The sequence below is a fragment of the Calypte anna genome, chromosome Z (assembly GCF_003957555.1).
Source record: "Calypte anna isolate BGI_N300 chromosome Z, bCalAnn1_v1.p, whole genome shotgun sequence".
In the NCBI taxonomy this organism is placed as follows: domain Eukaryota; kingdom Metazoa; phylum Chordata; class Aves; order Apodiformes; family Trochilidae; genus Calypte; species Calypte anna.
This window is the reverse complement of record NC_044274.1, coordinates 29,227,782-29,251,860: the sequence shown is the minus strand read 5'-3', so window position 1 is coordinate 29,251,860 and position 24,079 is coordinate 29,227,782. Positions and strand designations below refer to the sequence as shown.

Below are 24,079 nucleotides of genomic sequence, written 5' to 3'. Positions count from 1 at the left end.
AAACTATTTACTAGATTGTGCAAAGTGAATTAAAAGAATATTGCTGTCATAGAAAACATTCAGCCTTTTTGGAGATAGCCATTTCATATAAGGAACCAACAAGAGGTAGAAATTTTGAAAGTTTTATAACTTATTTGAGGCTTAGGAATAAAACATTCAATTCTAGAGTGGTTGTATAATATGTAAATTAAAAATCAAACCCTCAAAACCTAAGTAGTATTACTGGACCAGAAGAAAATCTGATTGTAAGAGCTGAAGGAGAGAAAAGATTATACTAATTGGCCTAGGTAACCAAACTACAACTTTGGAAAAATATGCAAGCACAAGACAAAACTGAGGAGTATAAATTCCACAAATGAAAGTGATCTTGCAAGAGGCAGCATGAAAGACTGAACAAGGTGTGGAAGACAATGCAATGATAAATAGTATTTAGCCTATTTGAATAGATGTACCACATCTGCAAATAATAAAAGATTTTTGGAAAAATTACAAGATGTACCAAATGTTTTTGAAAATTAGAATTTCCACTATCCTGAAATAGTACCATTACATACTAATACCTGCTCAAGAAAACAGTCTTAGACATTATGCCTGACTATGACAAGGATAGATATTAGACAACAGGTTGATCATTTTTAGTTTAACTATTTTGCAAAAAAAATTACTATGTTCAAGCAATGCACAATCCTGTGAATAACAGTGCCTCAAGAGCAAAACACCGAAGAAAGTTCGTCATGCTTACTGAAAAGGAAGGGTCTCTTGGAACACAGGGAAGCTGGACAAAGAGATGTTAACAAACTTTAAAATTATCTCACTGGCTGTGTAATCTCAGTGTTAAATACAGCCCTGCAATTTTAATGCACATTAGAGGAAAATTATTATGTAAAGTAATTATATACATGTTTTTATTTCAAGAGTTATATGAGTTAGTCCTCACAGTCACTGAGGGGTATATGAACACTGAGCTGTGAAACCTGGACTCCTTGGGAGAGACTCCTTTTCCATATTATATGGCCAACAAACACGGAGTAACAGATCTTTAGTTTCTTTCACAGATACAGAAGAAAAATCCTCAAAAGTTCCAAAGAAGAATACTGTGGAGCTTTGCAGGCTCAAAGGACAGACAGATTTACTAGAGAGCATGAACACATTAATGAAGTAAGAAGTATTACTTGTCTGCACATAGCCCTTCCTTTGTGAGCAGACAGACTTCGAAAACAAGTTTATCAATGCAGTTTCTCTTACTGTCGTCTACAGGTAACAAATTGAGTGGACAAAAGTATTCCTGCTTTGCAAATGCTTTTTTAATTCATTAGTTAACCCCTCATTTTATTAGAGACTACTGTTGAGATACAAGCTTGGATCCAAAATTCTTTTTCACCACAGTCAATGAAGAGTCCTGAATATTAATTCCATTCCTGAATCCATACACATGAGCACACATTTATGAGAAGGTGTTAAATGAAAATTTTAAAAGCAAAAGTAAAAACTGTGAGTTTGGAAGCATTTGTATCATGTTTTAGGATTATATTTAAATTGGCTTTTGTTTCATTTGCTTGTTTTAATGACCAAGCATCCTTAAACCAGCATACCATGTAAAACCAGAATGCCAGAATTTATTATAAAAAATATGCAAGGGATAAGTTTAAAAACATTATTTAAAAACATTATTAAAACATTAATAAAAGCAGAAATTTGCAGCAGCACTGAACAGATGGGTGGAAATTCTACTATTTAGATGTCATGGATGCAAACATGCATAAGAGGAATAAGGCAAAAAGTTGGGAAATAGAAGTGAGGTAATGTGTAAAGAATTCAGAGGCAGGAAAACATTAATATTTAATATTCTGAAATAACTTTCTCCAACCAAATGTCAAGGTTCTATGTGGTCTTTTACCATTGCAGGTTCCCTTGCAATTGATCTTGAAAGCTGTGGCAAGTTTATGTTCTTTCTTCAGTTTATACAGCTCTATAACTGAAGCCCAGTTTAAATATAGAATGCATATTATGCCTACATGAAAATGTTACATTATTTTGAAGAACTTAATAAAAATTTAATACTCTCGAATCTCACACAATACACGCTCCTTATCTCCTATTCAAACACAGCCAGTGCCAACACAAACTGATTATTACAAATCAACCTCCTGTGTGCTACACCTCTAAAAAAAAAATAAAAATCTCACTTTTAGTCCCTGGAAGACTACACTACCCCTGTAAACAGTTGCATAACACAGGCTGTAGAGTCTGAGCTTAAACTAGTTTGTGGTAGTTTTGAACACTAGAAAGATGGGGAGATAGTACAGAAGTGCATGACGTAAATAAGTTTAAAAAGTCTATTTAAAAAGGAATGAAATGGGAAATTATCCTTAGCAGATCATTTTAGTATTTTCTGAGACACTTTAAGGAACTACTTAGGCAATTAAATACTTGGAACAGGCTGCTCTTCTGCGTTGCAAACTTTCCTGCAATGTAGATTTTTTAAAGGAAAGTTAAATGGATGTCCCCAGAGCACAGATATACTTGATCTTGCCTGAGAGGCTTAAGCTTTATCACCTCCCGAAGCTCCTCCTAGCCCCAGGTGATTTTTTTAACCTGTGAACGTCTGGAAATAATAAAGGAGCTAGAAAAATATACACTGCATAGATGTGACATTAAAAGCTTTAGTTGTACGAATCAGGCATATACCCTACCTTCTCCCACAACAAGTATCTTGGGCTCACAGCTACTGATACAGTGCAGGAGAGATCTGGCGCGGACATTGAAGTTCAGGAAAGCCACCACACAGCCTAGCTTGGCGAATCCAAACCACACATGGATGAAGTCTGGCTCGTTGCCCATCAGCAAGGCCACCGTGTCACCTTTCTTCAGAGCCCCGTGGTTCAGGAAGACCTGCGCAATCCTGTTACTCCTCCTGTCAACGTCCTGGTAGGTATGCACCTTCCCTTCATAGATGAGGAACGGCTTGTGAGGCTGCTTCTCAGCCAGCTTCACGAACTTGTCCAGGACGGTGACAATCCTCCCTTGCAGCCGGTACATGTCCACTCTCAGCCCATACATCAATACTTTCATCAGGTATCTCAGGTCAGCCCAGAAGTAGGGGAAGAGGAGTTTCTGGACGAGGTGCAGGGAGACAATCCCGGCCGCAGCAGCCGGTACCCAGGAGGGCAGCATTGGGAATGGGTCAAGGTCGTACCAGCCACTCGTTTCCCTACAGTCGGGCGCCTTGACTTGACACGCGGAGTCGGGACGCGTGGAGCCGCCAGACAGCGTGCGGAGTACGAGGCGGAGTGTGGTTAAGGGCAGAGGCTTTTTCCCGCCCTCTTCTCCAGGGAAGTTCGCCGGCACTCTGGGAGGCCCCGCAGCACCTCCCGGTCAGGCAGCAGCAGGGGCAGGGGGAGCCGGCGGAGCCGGCGGCATCGGCGGCGTCTGTCAGGGGCACACCCCGGCCGCGCCTTCCACCTCTGTGCCGCGGGACAGCCGCCCGAAGCCGCGGCGAGGCCTTCACTTGGTAGCTGGCACACCTGGGCCGGGGTGCGGGCACGGCGGGAGATCCGCCCGAGAGCACCTCCCTCCCCTCCGGGGCTGAGGAGCAGCACTGACTCGCTGGGGAGGCGGGGGCGGCTCCCTGAGCCGGTTGTGTAAACTGCAGTCTGCTGGGTCACCCCAACCCTGCGGCTGGAGCCCGGCAGGTCGGCTCCTGGGTAAGGCGGCTTGCGAGGAAAGGAAAACTTTTCCCGGGATGGCACTCGCAGCCGCAGACCTCTCCACCCCCTTTCCCCCCCGCCTCCTTTTTTTTTCTTTTATTCTTCTTTTTTTTACTTTCCCCCCCCCCCCCCCCCCCTTTTTTTTCCTGATCTGAATACCAGCCGCCCTTTAAATCTGTAAACCGCCCTGTGCAGAGAAGAGATGATGAGCAAAATCCTAACATGAGTCTGATACTATGAAATAGTTTGAAAGGAAAACTCTGATTTTTGATCTCTGAATTGCCCTTCTTGCCCTTAGCTGTGTATACAAATTATATGTCAATCCTCTGTACCCATTATATGTTTCTTTGTAGAATTAACTTTAATTTATTTCTTCTAAATTTCTACAGTGTATGAGATGTTTTCCAGTAATTTTTTCACCTTTTATAAAAATAGATAAGGTGAGGGGAAAAAATTCAGTAGACTAGGGAAGAGTTATAGAATTCAGGTAAAGCAATACTGATACTGGATTTGAACCCTGCCTGTGCCAGAATTCCTGTGTGATACTGGATTGTTTATGCCCTCCTCAAACTTGGTGATTTAGACAAGCTGTATGCCTAATCTTAGACTTTAGACTCAAAGACTCTTGATTTGGTGTTTACTCAACTATAGATTAAGATGCTTTGTTTGGTATGCTAAGTGGAATGGTGAAAAATGGAACCCTTAAAACTCACTAGAAACATTTGACTAATTTTTCTAAATCAGATTTTGTTCATAGGTATCTGTAAAGTAGACAGGTGTCTGTATATGAACATTGGTTATAGCAGCAGCTTATATAAAAAAAGAGGGTAATGCCCTCATGCCCCACAGGGTGGGTGCAGCACTGTCACATCTCACAAAGTGAGCACAGCTCCCCAGGGATGGGGACCAAACCAAATATCACATCCCACAGAGTGGGTATTGGTGGAGTTCCCCAGAGCTGGGTTCAACCCAGGAAGATTCAGACTGGACCCTCTCGCTTTCTAAACTCCTTCAGAGAGGAGCCTGTGTGCATCTGGGCCCAATCCTCCTCCTTCTTTAATTAATCTCTTTTAACAACTCATTCAGCAAGATTAAGTTTGGGAATTCTCTGCATGTTACTCAGTAGTAAGATGATTACCCAGGAGGTTTGCATAAAAACACAGTTTTACTTAAAACTGAGTAAGATTATAAAGCATGTGAGATTACAACTAGCAGAATTATAAATGATGGTACTTTCAAAGCAATGGATTACAATTTAGCAAAACTTAAGGAAGTTGTCCAAACAACAGGTAACAACTAACAAGACTTAAGCAATGGGGAGTAAAATTTAACAAAGTTAGAAACTATGTTACCCTCATCTGCTGAGATTAGTTTAGAATCAGAGACACAGAGAGAGATACAAACAAGAGATAGGAAAGATATCACGACCCTTGGATCCAGTGATGATCTTGGTAGGAAGTTGTGGTCCTTTGGATGCTGGGCATTAATCCAGCATTTCAAGTGTGCCTCTCTTATGCTGCCTGACCCCACCTTTTGGGGAGGGGATTTTGCTGTATCTTGCACAGCCAGGTGTTCACTTGGGCCCATCCAGGTGGGATGACACAGCAATAACCCTGATTTCTGTGCATGTACCCTCTCCAGTGGCTTTACCCGGGGCACACACAAGATGTCACTCTGCCTCCGCAGGGCACAGCTTGCCTGCCCCTGTCCCTTATGGAAGAAGGACAGTGTCCTGCCTGTCAGGGTGGCATCAGACAGAGCTCCCCTTGCAAGGACAGTGTTCAGCTGGTGGGGATGGCCACTGAAGGAGGGGCTGCTCTTGTAAGAATAGGGCCCCGTTTATCAGGGTGGTTACCCAAAGGAGGGTCTCTCCTTGAGAGAACAGAGTCCAGATGGCTATCGAATGAGGCCTCCACCCGAGTGCAATCTACATTGTGTCAGATGACTAAGGTAATATAGTCCCTTGTCTGACCAAATGCTGATGTCTAAATCAGGATTAGTTGAATTATTTGGTTGACTATCCTGACAAGATCTCAGCTGTAAGAGCAGTGTATGAATGTGGGTAATACACAGGGTCTGTCAGCACCTGAGGCTTGAATCAGTTGCCTGTTATTAGGGTTCTAGTGGTAGTATAGTTTCTATATAATTTTTTAAAAATTATATAATTTATATAATTTTTAAAAACTTTCTTTCTAATCAGGGTGTTTTGAATACCTGCAAGTTGGAAGTATTCAGTTTATTTATTTTCCTGTTGAATTTTCAAATGAAAGGGCTGCTGGAATCATTCTTCAAATGATTAAAGGATGTTTACCTTCTCTGCCTGCAGTCATGCCTAAAATAGTTTTCAGCTTGCCTGTTTCCTGAGCTTTCATGTTTGTATTGCAGAGTTAAATGACATGGTAGAGAACATCTGTCCCTTATTTGTGCTTTCATTATTTTGTACTTTGATTGCATTAGAAAATTTACTTGATGAGTCTGAAGAAATTAATGTTAGCTGATATAACAGCTAATATAATTTATCTGTTATATAGCAGCTGATACAGCATTTTGCTAGCTGTACTTCATTCTACTTGCTGCTCCCATTTCTGAATCTGTCCCTATGTTTTTAAAAATTGTGTCTTCTATACAGAGCACTTCTTTCAGAAATATTTTGTCATCTGGTATAACTGGATTATATGCTACAATACTGATTTCTTTAAATTTGGTAGCAAAAGCTTTTGCTGATTTTTTAGTTTTCTCCTCAAATGCTCCTTCTCTGTTGTGTGGAAATAAAGGGGGAAACAACTCCCTTGCAAGCCAAAGAACCATCTTACAATGGACAAGAGAGAAAAAAATTTCTTATGCTTAACAGTTATGTATATTTGCATTTCTCTGCGAGTGTTCAGGTAATCTCTTCTGAAGTCATTTTGTGGACCAAAACTGTTTCCTCAAGCATCTTCTCTCTATATCCTGGTAAAATCAGTTGTAAAGCCAATTGGTTATATATTAAGTCTCTTGTATTGGCAGTTTCTGGCACATATAAATTTAAGGTTTGCTTGAAGAAATGTTGGCATGCTGTTTTGACTCTCCTTTTTTCCTAGTATTCTCCTTTCCCCCATCACAAGACAGCTTACTCTGGGGATTACTTCTAAGAAAACTCCCACTTCATATTACTGTGGCTCAATTTCATGCAGTCAATGTCATCAAGCAGCAACAGCAGTGTGACTCAACAGGTGCTGAGGATGCCCACAACACAGCAGAAAGTGATTTTGAAGGATATGGCCATGTGCAGTGGTGTCTTATATGTTAAAGCACTTACTGTAAAGAACATTAGTAATCTTTATGGTATATTAGTATGTTAACTTCTTAATGAATGGCCTGCTGGTGAATCGTAGCTTCATCATTTTACCCCAAGAGTGCTACAGCGTGAGCATAATGCTCAGTGAAGTACTAACACATGCTGAGATATTTTTTTATTTGCTTAGCTAGCACACTGACCACTCAGTTGCCTCGTTGTTGACAGATGTGCAAAGATCACCAGCCAACATGCCCAAATGGAGTAATTTATGGTTGATATGTCTTCCTGTATTTCCATCTGCTGTAAGCCATGATAGCAGAAAAATAACAGCTTAGGGAAATGAGCTTAGGAGTTGCAATTGTTACAGAATACCAAGGCAGGAAAGTCTGTGCCTAGTTAGCCCATACAATAAGCAAAGCAAAAAATTGTCTATTTGGAGCTGCAGAAGAGTTTCACATATGTATTAGCAGTGTTTACACAAGTCTAACCAGACATCTCAGGCTCTAACATGTCGATCATTCACTTCTCATGCACCTTCTTCTTTAAGTAGCTTCATGAAGATCTCTGAGCCCAGTAAAACAGCAAGGGGTATTTTTGCCTTAGATCTCTGAGGAGGGCAAGAAAGGATGAAGATGGACATGGGAGAAGATGCAATAGGAAGGATAGAAAGGTCAATGACATTCTGTACTCCTTATTTTGTCCCCTCCCTGTCCCCTGTCTCTCAGTACTACATTACTTTCCCAACTTTGGGTCTGTCTTCTTTTCGCTGTCAGAGATGAAGGAAGTACAGTAGTGGTAAGGAAAGAAGCAACAAGCCATAGTTATGAGTCCTGACAGTTGTTCTGACTTTCAGTACTGATTTTTTGTTTTTCTGTAGTTGAACTTCACAGGTCTTTGCTATGCCTATGTCTTTTAGAAATACTCTCTTCATATCAGATTTTCTGAAGTATTGTAGAGCCTTATTACTCATTTGGGAGTCTTATGACAGGAATTGATAAAGGATTTATCTGGGAGAAACATTTCTTTTTGAATCAGTGTTGAGTGTACCACAGATTTGGTTAATCCATATTTATTTACTTTTGTATAATAATAAGTTTACCTAATTCATGTGCTTTCCAAATGCCATATTCAGAAATCACTGGTTAGTGAATTATTTAGAGAAATGCTTCCATAGTGGATTCTTTAGTAAAAATGCAAGAATCATTTTCAATTTCAAGAACAGGCCAGAAAAACTATGTTAGTGGTATTGTATAAAATTTGGTTAGAGAACAATTATTTCATAGACTTCTCTGTGAAAGGTTCCCAATCAAGACTTCAACTTTTAAATGGTTTCCGACACAGAACATAGCAGTTTCTAAGCAGGATTGTCAGTGGAAATTACTAATAACTGCTGTGTTTATAGAAGAGTCATTCAACAGGACTGGCAGGAAATAATACAAAGACCTGTTGCTACATAACACTTTTTTCCATTCCTCCTCACAACAGGCAGACTCAAATGTTTATTTACTGTCTCTAACATTCAGAAGCAGAATATTCCACATGACATTATCCATTTCAGCTCCCTCACAATCCCCACTGTAGCCTGCTAAAGTATCTCTCTCTCTGAAGCTCCTCAATGCTTTTGCTATATTGTTGTTGCTCTTCTTTCTGAAAAAAAGACACAAGACACAAGGCATACTGTGAATTGCTTTTTTTTTTTTTTTTCAATGCAGGTGGTACTTGTGTTAAGATAACATAATTATTCTCATTTCTTCTGAGTCCTGGTCAATACCATATATTCCTAATCTGGGGGGAAAGGTGGCTGAGACTCCTATTTTATTGAAATAGACATTGTCTCTCATTATTTTCTTATTGTTTTTTCCTCATGTATTTTATAGTTCATCCTTCCTTCCTTCCTTCCTTCCTTCCTTCCTTCCTTCCTTCCTTCCTTCCTTCCTTCCTTCCTTCCTTCCTTCCTTCCTTCCTTCCTTCCTTCCTTCCTTCCTTCCTTCCTTCCTTCCTTCCTTCCTTCCTTCCTTCCTTCCTTCCTTCCTTCCCTCAATATGAAGCACCAAGCAAAAAAAATATGGAATGCTTCTGATTTAGCAAAAGAAGCTGTTCAAAAGGCATTCAATTTATGGACCCTCCAAGAAGGAGGAGTGGAGCTAAATGTGTCAGTAAATGACTCACACACTAGCTGGAGCCTGTGGCAGAGGCAAGGAAGGAAAAACATTTCTTTAGGCTTTTGGGGTAGAAAAGTGCTTGAGGCAAATGAAGCAAGTGTAATATTCCAATTAATGACGTTTTGTTGTAGCAAGGGTAAGTGGGATGAAGTGCTGTATGAGTATGATGGAAACTACTAAGAAAGATTGTTGTAAGTCAGTGAAAGGAGGTGAGGATGTGGAAGATGTTGGTATGCCAGAGGATGGCAGCTGCTGGTGCCTTCAGCTCTCTCTCCCCACCACAATGGGAGCAAGCGGGCAATTGGAGGAAATGGATTTCTGATTATGAAACCTGGGCAAGAAAATGGGAATATATCACTGCAACAAAATGTTATTTGCAAGAGTAACTAGATGGTGCAGACTTTCTGTCTTACAGGTTCTGCATGACTGAATATCCTAATGGCATATTTGGAAAGGAATATTATCCAGATCACCTGATATAATGGACCCAATTGTCATGAAGGAACCACAGATCCAAGGATGATGGGATTATTGTTATTACTAACAATTATGTCTCACGTTCAACTAATTGCTAAGTGGGAAAAGAGCTTTTTGTCCCTAGGAGAAACTGTAGCAAATATATTCAATCTCAGCAGCTGCTGAGTCTGCAGGAGCCCAAGTGGATTTGAAGATTGTCCTTGGATAACCCAGCCAGTGTCACCTGGATGGTGGATTAGCACACAAAGTGCCAAACATGGAAAGGCTGGGAAAGGCGCATATATATATATATATTTATTTATATTTATATATATAAAGTGCCTATCACCATATTGATAAACATTTTTTGGAACCACTCTGACAGCAGAGGTAAGAACAGGAGTCAGCCTGTTAGTACCTCAGCACTTCTGTTTCCAACCAATTTAAAAAAAAAAAAAAAAAAAAAAAAAAAAAAAAAAAAAAAAAAAAAGGCCTGTTTTCCTGGCTACCAGGGGATTGTTGGACCAAATGAGTCCTTTTTTTCTCCTTTGTGCTACTGCTGGCTTAGTGTTTATTCCCTGCTTAATTCTTTGTGGCATACAATTAATTAGACATGCAGTGAGGGAAATGCAATCTGCAATCATTCCTGAAGAACAAAAGCAGATGTCTCTATATGTAGCTGCTGGACCTGAACAAGCCCTAGAATTGGCTTTCTAGTCATGATTCACCTGTAGGTCAAAGGACCAATTGTAGTGCTAAGGCTTTGATGATAGGCTTGCCCATCCTTACTTTTCCTAATAGAGTTAGAAAGCACCAAAGCCTGACATAACTAAATATTTCTGGAGTAACTCCTGTGTTTCCATCATGGTGGTACTTGCTTTTTCTGAATTAGTTTGGGATCAAAGATCAGGGGACCTGGTATAGAAGTATCAGATGGTCCCACTCAACCAATTCTTACAACATTGAGTTACACTAGTACTGTCTGTCACTGAATGCAGACAGAGAAGCAAAAATGAGTGCAACTAATTGGTGGGAACACTGGAGAGACTAATTTTACATTCTAGGTAAAAGTATCTCCCAGGAGTGGAGGTATCTGGGCTCTGAAACCATCTTTTAAGAGTACTTATGTGATTTGCATTGCAGTCACAGGATTAAAAACCTAATGCATATGGACTATTTCCTGTTTGCTGGATTGTGTTCTTCTCAGCATTCTGATTGTGGTTTTGAGTTCTTAATTCATCATCACTGCATTAAGAAAACTTAATTGCTAATTTTGTTTACTAGAATTAATTCTTTGGAAATGAGTGTTAAAAAAAATTCATTAGGTCTGCCTCAGTTTTTGAGTTTGGTGGCCACTGCCACTGGAAGTATCTTTGTATAGCCGTTCTCCTTGTTGGGTGCATACTAGGTGAGAGGAGACAAAAAGTTAGTCTTAAAGTACACACTTACGCTTTTACTTCATTCTGAAAGGTGTCTGACAAGGTATCTTTACCAACATCTCATTTCACCACTTGGTGGTGCTAAAATGTGTTTCGGTAAAAAAACCCAAAAAAACAAAACAAAAACCCAAACCACTTTGAACTTCTGCATCCGGGAAGAACACTATTAAAACTTTAAATTTAAAAAGGTATCATATTCAGGCCTTACCATTTTAATTTTTTTATTCCTCTACTATATAGGTGAAGCTGTACAGAGAATTGGCTGCTCACATCTCAATGAAATGGACAAATACCAGTGCAATCAGCTTCTTTTCAATGTTTGGGGTTGTCTTATTCTGGTAACATTTTTTTACATTCAAATTTCTTCATTTCAGATGGAAAGAAAGAAGAGTCTTTCATACTAGGATCACTAGATGGTTTTACATATACACAGATATCACTGTAGTGGGTTATTTCCCTAGATTTTGTGCTTTATTATTAGAACATACTATATAAGTAATGGTTTTGTATTCCCTCCTTGCTTTAAATGAACTGAAAACACTGGTGAGCCAAATCTATTAATGGGCAGGTACCTACTTAGTAATAGGGACATCTATTTTCCACAGTGCAAATGATGCATTACCCGAGACAGGAGATTAAGGGTCTTTACATCTAATGATGTAAAATCATTATTGAGTTTCCACTCCTGAAATGTAGTAGACAAACAGTACGTTTTACAAATGCTGCTCCGACAATTATTTTGCTGCCTCCATTGGTAGAAAGACAAGTTAGAATCATAGACTCATTAGGGTTGGAAAAGATCTCTAAGTTTATTAAGTCCAACCATCAGCTGAACTCCACCATTTCCAATTAAACCATTCCTGAAGTTCCACGTCTACAAGTTTGTTGAAAACCTCCAGGGATAGTGACTCCATCACTTCCCTGGGCAGCCTATTCCAATGCCTGACAACTCTTTCAGTAAATAAATTTTTCCTAATATCCAACCTGAACCTCCCCTGGCCCAACTTGAGGCCATTTCCTCTCATTCTATTAGTGATTACTAACACTCACTTCACGTCAACCTCCTCTCAGGTGGCTGTAGAGAGCAACATGGTCTCCCCTCAACTGCATCTTCTTCAGACTTAAAAAATCACACACTGTGCTGCAGACCCTTTAGGTTTCATAGCCTTTTTCTGGACACAGCCCAGCAACTCAATGCCCCTCTTGTAGTGAGAGGCCCAAAACTGAACACAGTATCTGAGGTGCAGCCTCACCAGTGTTGAGTACAGCAGGGCAATCATCTCCCTAGCCCTGCTGGTCACACTACTTCTGATGCAGGCCAGGGTGTTCTTGGCCTTCTTGACTATCTGGGCATGCCACTGGCTCCTGTTCAGCTGGCTGTCAACCAGCAGCCCAGGAGACAGCTTTCCAGCCACTCTTCCCCAAGCCCATAGTGGAGCATTGGGTTGTTGTGACCCAGGTGTAAGACTCAGCACTTGGCCTTATTAAACCTCATATGACTGCCCTTAGCCTATCAATTCAACCTACCCAGATCCATCTGTAAAGCCTTCTTACCCTCAGACAGATCAACTCTCTCTCCCTGCTTAGTATAATCTGCAAACTTACTGAGGATGCACTCAATCCCCACATCCAGATCATTGATAATAATATTGAACCAGACTGGTCCTAACACTGAGCCCAGCCACCAGCTGGGTTTAACTCCATGCACCACAATTCTCAGGGCTCATCCAGCCAGTTTTTTATCCAGTGAAGAGTACACTTTCCTAAGCCATGAGCTGCCAGCTTTGTCAGGAGGATGGACACACTTTGGCCACAACCCCTACCAGTGCTCAATATTGCTCAATATTTCTAGTTTTTCCTGCACACATGATAAGAGAAACTGCAGAACAACTGCCACTGAGATGTTTGAGAAGGGGATGATACCCAGAAGAACAATGAGGTACCACAAAAAATGGGCTTCCACATTTTTTATCTACCCATTCTCTTGCTGGCCTGCCACCATTGCTTTAAGAGGAAAAATAAACCAAATAAAACAATCAACAAAACAAAAACAACAACAACAAAACGACAACAACAACTAAATAAAACACTTAATTCTGTCCTCTACTGTTCCTCATTTACAAGTAATTGATGTTTTAAGGTGAGAGAACTGTGACATAATTTAATATTTTGCAGTCTCATTAAGTGTTACTGCTTACTCAAAACACAGATTGCTTCCATCTGTATTTTCTAAGCTTCATATTCAAGGACTAGTAGCAACATCAAAGCATACCTTTGTATCTTTCAGAACTCATTTATTAACTGGCATGAATTCCGTCCAGAAAACTTGTACTTCCAGTAGAATTAAATTGCTCAAAAGGGATGCATCCCTTTAAAGCTAATTTTTTCATTCTGTGACTTTTCTTCTTTTCTCAAATGAGCATTTTTATATCCCCCTGTTTTTTTGTCTTGGTTTTGTTTTGGTTTGTTTGTTTGGGGTTTTGTTGGTTTTTTTCTTGCTCATTCTTTTTTTCCATGTTGTCTGCCTAGTGATATTATGAAAGCCATAATCACAATTGGAGCCAAATCTAGTCACGTTTGGGAATTCCTCAGAAAGCTGTACTCCTCCTCACCTTGGGAAGCAGAGAAATGCAAAATTATTGCAGCCATAGCCAGCATGGAAGATGTCAGAAAAATCACCTGGTATGAAAAAGCCAAAAGGTTGTATGTTATATAAATTAAAGATGTTAAAATCTTCTTTTAAAAAATAAGATTTTTTTGGTCTTCTTTGTTTTGTTGGAAAAAAATTCTGATTGTTAAAGAATATCTATCCACATGTTTTGTGCAGCATCCCATAAATATGATGAATCTGGTATTTTTCACTTAAAAATAATTCACATAACAGTGTAGCTCAAAAGGGCCAAATCATGAATACACAAAGATAAAACAGTTGAACATTAAGGCTTTGCATTACTGGCAATGCAAAATTGCAGATTTCATGGAAAAGGTTGCAGAATTTTCTGTTGGGTATTAAAAGGCTGGTATCTGTTTATAACCAAGATAATCAGTAGTTGGACCCTCTCTCCATTCCCTTCTCCCTTCTCTCCTTTTTTTTTCACTTTCTTTTTTGTTTTTTTCTTCCACTTCTCATTTCTGTGAAACTTTGACCACACATTATTTTTCAACATCTCTCTACAGACAAAATCTCAAACCTGCATGGGGAACACAAAGATTGTCCTGCTAGATTATTCTTGTCTCTTTTCAATATATTGTTTTCTTTTACAAGTTGTTAGTTCTGTTTTCCAACAACAATGAAAAATCAAGTACTTGGTTAAATAAATACAGTGATCAGAAAATACAGCACTGGTGATATTCAGATGCCACAAGTTGTTTGCTGTTTGATCTGTTATGTAACATTTTCCACTTCACTCAAGAGAATCATGTGAAGATATAAAAAGATGTATTTTCCTGTCTCTTTATATATGCTTTGTCTTTTAGGTTAATGCAGAACAGCCTTGATGGAGAAGTCATTAGGGCACTGGATATTTTGCATATCATAGAAGCTATTAGCCAGAGTTTTCCTGGATATTTGCTGGCCTGGGACTTTGTCAAAGAGAACTAGGAAAAGCTTACATGAAAGTAAGGCTTTTGATGCAGCTGAAACTTCACACTCACAGTGGCAAAGGCATCTATTTTTTTCTTTCAGCACAAGATAATAAATAGTTGGATTTGTATCAGAGGAATTATATTAAATTTGTAGTCTTTTTAAAAGTCTGGTTTTACAAAAATAACTTGGAACCTAGATTCTGAAGCCTCAACAATAATTGATGGGAATTTGGAGTCTCATAGGAATTTTCTAAAAAATCTGTATTTGGATTTATTTTAAAAGGATGCTATCTCTAAGACTGGTACTGCATATGAAAAATGCAGTATCAAAAACATTCAAAATCAAGCCCGGGGTGTTAATTCAGCATTTATTTTTTCTATAGCAACCCCACTTTCTTTAAAAATACATATCCTCCTTAACTGACCTTGAAGGGTACCCAGCAGAAAAAATGGTCTGGAATTCTTAAAAAAAACTAGCAGCACTCAGATAACTGTATTTCTAAATCCTAGTTTTGATTTGGATTGCTTAAAAAAGGCTCCCCTGGATGAAAATTCCTACTCTAGCAAGCTCTTAATGATGAAGATTACAAATTCACTTTGCTTTATCTTAAATCTGGTTGCAAATTCAATTATTGTAGAGCTTTGGAATGCATACCATATATATAAGTCTCTCTATTCTGTGTACAGTGTCCCCAGTTGCTTACTATTAGAACCGTGGTAGAAGTTCAAAATTTTTTCTCTTCACATTGTCCTGAAGTTCAATTTTTAGAGGGTTTGCTGAATGAGACACTTGGACTTCCAAGACCTTGTATGTCATTCAAAAAATGAGATATGTAAACTTGAATTTAAGTGCTTTTAATGATTTCCAGGTACTAAACAAACAAACAAAAAAAGGTAGAAATAAGAATGTGTACATATACTAAACCTGCAGTGGAAAGGTTAAAAAGTGAAAGCGCAGGCTGCCAAATGCTTTCAGTCATGGCCCCTTTTGCTTAAGAGCAATAAAGAGCTTGGGTGGTGAAGAATCCCAAAAAGAATATTTGTCTCAAAACAGCCATCCTGACACAATGTAGATTGCACTCGGATGGAGGCCTCATTCGATAGCCATCTGGACTCTGTTCTCTCAAGGAGAGACCCTCCTTTGGGTAACCACCCTGATAAACGGGGCCCTATTCTCACAAGAGCAGCCCCTCCTTCAGTGGCCATCCCCACCAGCTGAACACTGTCCTTGCAAGGGGAGCTCTGTCTGATGCCACCCTGACAGGCAGGACACTGTCCTTCTTCCATAAGGGACAGGGGCAGGCAAGCTGTGCCCTGTGGAGGCAGAGTGACATCTTGTGTGTGCCCCGGGTAAAGACACTGGAGAGGGTACATGCACAGAAATCAGGGTTATTGCTGTGTCATCCCACCTGGATGGGCCCAAGTGAACACCTGGCTGTGCAAGATACAAAAAAATCCCCTCCCCAAAAGGTGGGGTCAGGCAGCATAGAAGAAGCACACCCCAAATGCTGGATTTGTGCCTGCCATCCAAGCACCACAACTTCCTACCAAGATCATCATTGGATCCAAGGGTGGTGATACCTTTCTTACCTCTTCTTTATCTCTCTCTTTGTGTCTTGTTTCTATCCTTAACATGAAATGTAAGGGTAACATAGTTTCTAACTTAAAGTTTAACTACCTGATCCTTTACTAAGTTTTGTTAGTTGTAACCTGTTCTTTTGACAACTTCCTTAAGTTTTGCTAAATTGTAATCCATTGCTTTGAAAGTACCATCATTTATAATTCTGCTAGTTGTAATCTCACATGCTTTATAATCTTACTCACTTTTAAGTAAAATTAAGTAAAATTTTAAGTAACCTCCTGGGCAATAATCTTCCGAGTACTGCACAGAGAATTCCGAAACTTAATCATGCTGAATGGTTTATTAAAAGATATTAATTAGAAGAGGAGATGGATCATGCCCAGATGCACCTAGGCTTCTCTGGAGTCAAGAAAGCAAGGCGGACCAGCCCAAATCTCCCTGCATTGATCCCAGCTCTGGGGAACTCCACTCATACCCACTCTATGGGATGTGATATTTGGTTTGGCCCCCTCCTCTGAGGAGCTGTGCTCACTTTGTGAGATGTGACAGTGCTGCACCCACCCTGTGGGGCATGACAGGTTGTCTATTATTCTCCCCTAATCTTCTAGGGGAGATGAAGGGGGAATAAGGAAGAAAGACTTCAACACTGGAAGTTTAAAATGGAACAGATTTAATAGAACAGTGAAGGGATATTAACATGTGCAGTAATAATGAAGAATATATGAGTGTATTCTAAACACAGTTTCAGTGGCTGCTGATACAACGGCATGAAGACAAATAGTATGAGCCTCCCTCTCTCTCTCCAATATGTCTGCCAGATAACAAAGGGAAGAAGACAGGACGAAAGTGTGGACTTTTCCATCCTCATGGTTTTTATAAGGCGTGGCAGAGAACGGGAAGAAACATGGATGCCCTCTCTTTTCTGTCACCTGGATTCCTCAGGGTCCTAAACAAAACCCTCTATCTAGGTCCTCATATTATTGCTGTAAAATTAACTCTGTTAATTCAGACATTAGTTTGCAGATCTTCATGAAAATCCCTTAGGGCAGGAAAGAAGTTACAAAGCTCATTGCAGTTCATACCCACATGCTGCAAATTCATCTTGGATTTCCTGGGTACTTATCACTGTTACACAGTAGCTAACACTATACAACCTATAATTAAATTATCTCAACCAGAGTTAAATTCCCTAGTGATACATAGTAGACTTCATCATCTTCCTGCATTATCCACCAAGTATATCTGGGACCTGGAGCAGACACAATCCCATGGATGCCTTACAGATTCCTTTCTTACGCATATCCCCTTCTACTGTATCTAAAATATCTGATTGGGCAGTAGCAGCTCAATTGGTATTAACAAGCCAGGTGTCTTGTGTCAAATACTTATCCCAATTTTTGAAAGCTCCACCACCCATTGCGTTTAGAGTGGTGATAAGCAGCCATTGTGGCATTCAGTTTTTCCAGAGGCTGGTATGTGGTACAGGATATGAAATATTCATTCTATACCATATTCTTTGGCCCAGTTGCCTATTAGTTTTTTGTTTTTGTTTTTTTTTAACTTAGTCTCACTGTCTGATTTGATCTTCTCTGGGGTACTGTGCCACCACAAGACTTGCCTTTCAAGGCCCAGAATACTATTACAGATAGTGGAATGAGCCACAGGGTTTGTATCCAACCACTCCATGCTTGCTTCCACCATTGCAAGCACTTAACACATACCCCAGTGAGCCTGAGGGAGCGTGGTGTCATCAGCCTGCTGGGCCTACTCTTTGTTTGTAATTTACACCCATGTCCCTTGTTCCACAAAGTTTTAACTATCTGTCTTATTTGATTGTGGCGCAGATGTCACAACTGTGGATAAACTGTGCAATAGTTAAATCCACCCATTTGTCACAGGCCCACTGGTATGTTGCATCTTGTTGTTGATCACCAGTCCCCAGCAGGGACTCTCTGATCTAAAAGCAGCTCATCTCTGTCTGTGCTGCCAGTGCAGATCTGCTGGGAAAATTTAGAACTTGATGTCCTTCAATGGCCCTGATTTTAGGTATGGGGGATCTAAATTCTGGGAAGTCATATCTTGCCACAGAGTGGTAGCCCAGATAGGTTTCCCTCTGCACTGCCAGTTGTTCCTTGTCTAGCCTTTCAAATGCACACACAAGGTATTTACTGTCATCGACGGCTCAGTGTAAAATGCTTACCACTTTTCCAGTTCAGGAACGTCCAGGGTCAGATGGATAACACTGACCTCTGCCAACTGGCTCAATTTCACTTCTCCCTCAGCCACTTCTGTGACTTGCCATACATGAGAACTCAGAAAGGCAGCTTTGCACCTCTGCTCAGTTCCTGTGAGACAGCAAGATCCATGAGTGAAATTAAAGTCCTAAGCCTCAGTCTCCAGCTTTCACTAAAACTCAGCTCCAAATTTGTAAACATCCAGGCATTGCTCATAAAAAGGAAGGTGCAATCCCTGAAAGATTCTGCTGGCCCTCACCTTTGGCTCTACTGCTACTCAAAATCCCAAGAAAAAAGGAACTCCAGGCATGTCTTACCACACAAAACTGCAAATATTACTTCTGCCAATTTAATTACTCATCCGTTCATTAATTTAAAAACTCCAGGAACTGTTCACAAACAGAAAATGCAAGAGCTGAATACTGTCACTGGCTCTTACCTTCCCCTGGTACTCTGTTCAAAGCCCAAAAACCACTAGAACTTCAGGCATGCATTATCACCTAAAACCGTAAACATGTCTGGCCCTCAGTATCCAGCTTTTGCCAAAATTCCAGTCAAAAATTTCAGAGGTCCAGGCATTGTTTCTTAATGGAAGGTGCAAATCTGAAAGCTGTTGCTGGCCCTTTCCTGCCTCTAGTACTATATTCTAAGATCACAAAACATGGGAACTCCAGGCCTACCCTGCTGCCTAAAACAGCAATTATTGCTACTCCTGTTCTCATTATCACTCTGCTCCAAAATTCCCAAATGTGCAGGTACTGCCCCTAAACAGAAGGTGTGAGTGCTGTAAGCTGTTATTGGCCCCCACCTTCTACTGGCATGTTATTCAAAGCCCAACAGCACTTGAACTCAGGGAGTGCCTTACCACCTAAAATTGCAGTCATCCTTCCTCTCAGTTACTATCTTCCACAACAAGTGTGCTCTAAAATTTAAAAAATCCAGTCACACATCCAAAGCACAAGCTGAGAGCCCTGTAAGCTCTTGCTGGCCCTCACCTGCCTCTGGCACAGTATTCAAACCCACAACAACACTAGGACTTCAGGCTTGCCTTAGCACTTAAAATTGCAAACATTCGTCCCCTTGGTTTACACCTTTCACCAAAACTCCACTCCAAAGTTCATTAATATCAAGGTACTGCTTCTGAATGGAAAATTCAAGCACTGAAAACTTCAGTTGTCCCTCACCCTTCCCTTGAACACTATTCAAATCACAAACAACACAGGAACTCAGGGAATGCCTTGCCACCTTAATCTGCAAACATTCCTACTGCCCACTTTGGTAACCCCCTGCTCCAATTCTTCAGTCATCCAAGCAATGCCTTCAAAAGGAAGGTGTGAGCCCTGAAAGCTTCTGCTGCTGCTTACCTTCCTTGGAATGCTATTCAAAACCACAGGAATGTTGGGACTCTGGACATGCCTTGACAACTAAAACTGCAAACATCCCTACCCTTCAGTATCAAGACTATGCCAAAACTCCACTCCAAAATTTCGAACATTCAGTTAATGATCCCAAACACAAGTTGAGAGCCCTGAAAGTTGTGGCTGGCCCTCACCTTCCACTAGCAAGCTATTCAAAGCCCAGCAACACTGGAAATACTGGCATGCCTTATCACCTCAAATTGCAGCCATTCTTCCTCTCTGTTTCCAGCTTTCATCAAATATTAGCTCAAAAATTTCAAAAATCCAGGCACTGCTTCCAAAAGAAAGCTTCTGCTGGCCCTCACCTTCCCCTGGACTGCTATTCAAAGCCCCAGGGAACTCTGGACATGCCTTGGCAACTGAAACTGCAAACATCTCTCCCCTCAGCCTCGAGTTTTCACCAGAATTCGACTCCAAAATTCACAAATGTCCAGGCTCTTCTTCCAAAAGGAAGATGCAAGCATTGAAATCTTCAGCTGGCCCTCACCTTTCCCTTGAACTCTATTCAAAGCAAAACTCTGGAATTCCAGGCATGCTTTACCACCTCTATATGCAAACATCCTTGCCCATCAGTAACCAGCTTTTGCCAAAACTCCGATCCACATTTTCAAATGTCCAGGCACTTACCCTTAACAGAAGGCTTGAGAACTCAAAACTGTTGCTGGCACTCACCTTCCACAGGCAGGCTACTAAGAGCCTGAAAATGTCAGAACTCAGGGCTTGTCTTACCACCTAAAACTGCAGACATCCCAGACCCTTTGTATCCAACTTCCTACAAAACTACTTGAGTATTTCAAAAATCCAGTCACAGCTCCCAAACACAAGTTCAGAGCCCTGAACTGGCCCTCACCTTCCACTGGCAAGACATTCAAAGCCCAACAACGCTAGAGAATACCGGCATGCCTTAACACCTCAAACTTCAGCCATACTTCCCCTCTGGAAACAGAGAAGAAAGCTGGAACCACACTGGGCTCTGAGGTCTTCCCTTTTGCCCTGAGATGGCTAACATACGTGATGCCTGTTTCCAGAAGCCGCAGTTGCAAAAGGGAAAACAAGCAGCCGCAGATCCCACTGGGTTAGACTCGAATGTTGTTTCTGGCTATCACTTTCCCCTGGTGCAACATTCAAAGCCTCAGGCACTCTGGAGCTGCAGGGTTCCCTTGGTAGCTGATACTGAAAACCTTTGCAATGCCTATTTCCTGAGGCGGCTGTTCCAAAAGGAAAGGCACATTAAGACCAGACAGAGCTCCCAAGAATGAAAAAGATAGACAAGGATGCTATTGGTGGAACACTAATGAAAGCAGTTCTGGGCTGCGGGCTTCCTTTGGTACTTCAAAATGTCCACATTTATCTTGGCTATTTGCTGAAGCTGCAGTTGCAATAGGGAAAACAAGCAGGCACAGCTTCCAAATAGAAGGGGCTAGATGTGAATGTTGTTGCTGGTGCCCATTTTCTACTGCACACCATGTAAAACCCTTAGCACTTCAGGGCTCCAGGCTTTCCTTATAACCTGAAACTGCCACTCTTTGTGATGCCCAATCCCTGAAGCCTCAGGTCTAAAAAAGAAAACGAGCTGGCACATCAGTACTTGAATGTTGTTACTTGAATGTTGTTACTGGCATCAGTTTCCCCTGGCACAATTTTCAAAGCCCAAAGCACTCTAGGCCTGGGTGCTTCCCTCTTTACCTGAAACTGTCATCCTTTTTAGTGCCTGTTTCATGGAGCCACAGTTTCAAAAGGAATAAAACAAGCAGGCACGTCTCCCAGACAGAAGGGGGTAGATGTGAATGCTATTGCTGGCTCTCAGCTTGCCATAACACTGTTAAAAGCCTGAATGTTTTGGGGCTCAGCGCTTCCTTTCTAACTTTACCAAATTTCACAGTCCCCATTTTCTGAAGCCACAGTTCCAAAAGGTAAAAGAAGCTGCCAAACAGAAGGGGCAGAGGGGAGTGCTGCTGCTGGCCATCACTTTCTGCAGTGACGGCAGAACTTTGCCCCAAGCACTTTGGAGCTGCAGGCTTCCTTTGCAACCTGATACCAAAAACCTTCATAAAGCCCTTTTCCTGAAGCCAGAGTTCCAATAAGAACAGCAAAAAGTACAGTAAAAATAAGCAGAGCTCCTAGAGAAAAGGTGCTAGATGTGAATGCCCTTGGTGGAATACTATTAAAAAATTTTGGGACTGTGGGCTTCCATTGGTACTTGAAAACACATTCACAGTGTCTGTTTCCTTAAACCACACTTCAAAAAGGGAAAAACAAGCAGGTACAGCTCACAAGAAGGTAGAGGGGAATGATGTTGCTGGTAATCACTTTCTGCTGGCACATTGTTCAAAGCTGTAAGCACTGTGGGTCTCCTGGCTTCCTTTTTAACCTAAAGCTGAACACATCACTCGTACATCTTTTCGGAAGCTGCATTTTCAAGAGGGAAAACAAGGAAGTATAACTCCTAAATCAAATGGCTGTTGCTGGACATTACTTTCCCCTGGCACACTATTCAAAACCAGAACCACATTGGGATTGAGGGCTTCCTTTTTTTACCTGACTAATAACATTCGTGATGCTTTTTTCCTAAAGATGCAGTTGTATTGTAAAAGGGAAAACAAGCAGGCACATCTCCCAAAGAGAAGGGGCTGGATATGAATGCTCATGGTGGAACAAAGTAATGATCACAGGAAATTGGTCCTGTGGCCTTTCCTTGATACTTGAAAGTGTACACATTCGTGGTGCCTGTTTTCTTAAGCCACAGTTCCAAAAGCGAAAGCAAGTAGTTGTAAATCCTAAACTGAATGGCTAGAGGGGAATGCTGTTGTTGGCCATTGCTTTCCCTTGGCACATTATTTAAAGCTGGAGCCATATTGGGCTGCTGTCTTTCCTTATATCTTGACATGGCCAACCTTCACAGTGTCTGTTTCCTGAAGATGGACTTCAAAAAGGGAAAACAAGCCAGCACAGCTCCCTGACAGAAGAGGCTAGAGGTTTTTAGCCATCACTTTTTTTTTTTTTTTTTTTTTTTTTTTTGGCAGAGTATTCAAAGACTGAAGCACTTTTGGTCTGCAGACTTATCTTTGACACAAAACCATCATACTTTTTAGCGATTGCTTCTTGAAGCTGCTGTTGCAAAAGGGAAAATAATCAGGTAGAGCTCCCAAACAGAAGGTGGTAATGCTAGATGGTAAGGGCTTTCCTTAATACACAAGTTGCACACATTCACATTGCCCATTTACTTAAGCTGATGTCTCAAAAGGGATAACAAGTCCAAACAGAAGGGCCTAAATCTGAATAAACGCTGTTGCTAGGCATCACCTTACATACCCCACCCCTTCCTTCTTCCTGGGCTCTAATTTCTTTGCTCCCAATTTCTCCACCTCCTCCCCTCCCCAGCATGCAGGGAGCATATGGAATGGGAGCTGCAGTCAGTTCACCATACCTCGAGGGAGGGGCAGTTCTGTCCTTGAGGGGGTGGGAGGAATGTCTTCACACTCCCCTGCTCCATTGTGGGGTGCCCCCTCAGGAAAGTTCTTCACAAACTCCTTCAACTTGAGTCCCTGCCATGAGGTGCAGTTCTTCCTGAACACAGACTGCTCCAGCATGGGCTTCCCACAGAATCACAACCTTCTTCTGGCACAGCCAGCTTCCCCTGACACGGGCTCCTCCAACACAGCAGGTCCACATCTACACCATGGTCCTTCATGGACTGCTCCACCACTCCCCTCTGCAAGCTGCAGGGAAATATCTGCTCCATCTTCCATCTCCTTCCTCACTGACCTTGGTATCTGCATAGGTATTACTCTCACCTCCACCTTTCTCCCTCTTTCAGGTCTTTCAGCAGTTTCCTTTCCCACTTCCTAAGGATGGTGACACAGATGGTTATCACTGTCAGTTTGGCCTCAGCCAGAAGACAGTTCCCACTTTGGAGCTTGGGGAGCTTCTTGAAGCTTCCCACAGGAGCAACCCCTGGGGCCCCCTCTCCCATTACAAAACCCTCAAAACGCACCTACACACACCCAGAGACACACACACCCCTATGTACCTTGGTTGCAATCCCTTATGTGTAAGATTTAACCAGACTTCCTTACTTCTCTCAACAGACACGCAGCTGTGATGCTAGAGGGAACACCTTTCCACTGCATCTCTTCACTGACCTGACAAGGTTTTAGGGCACTGAAACTAAATTTTTCATTATTCCAGAGATAAGACACATAACATTTAACACTTTGAA

General features: G+C 41.3%; 1 protein-coding gene across 1 annotated transcript in view; it reads right to left on the bottom strand.

The window, feature by feature from the left end:
• SLC27A6 (solute carrier family 27 member 6) overlaps positions 1 to 3,364 on the bottom strand; it is a 46,729-nt gene extending 43,365 nt beyond the window's left edge. Inside the window, exon 1 of the mRNA XM_030467488.1 lies at positions 2,694 to 3,364. Coding sequence (XP_030323348.1) covers positions 2,694 to 3,174 — 481 coding nt within the window. The 5' untranslated portion in view covers positions 3,175 to 3,364. The remainder of the gene's footprint in view (positions 1 to 2,693) is intronic.
• Between the last annotated feature and the right edge of the window lie 20,715 nt (positions 3,365 to 24,079).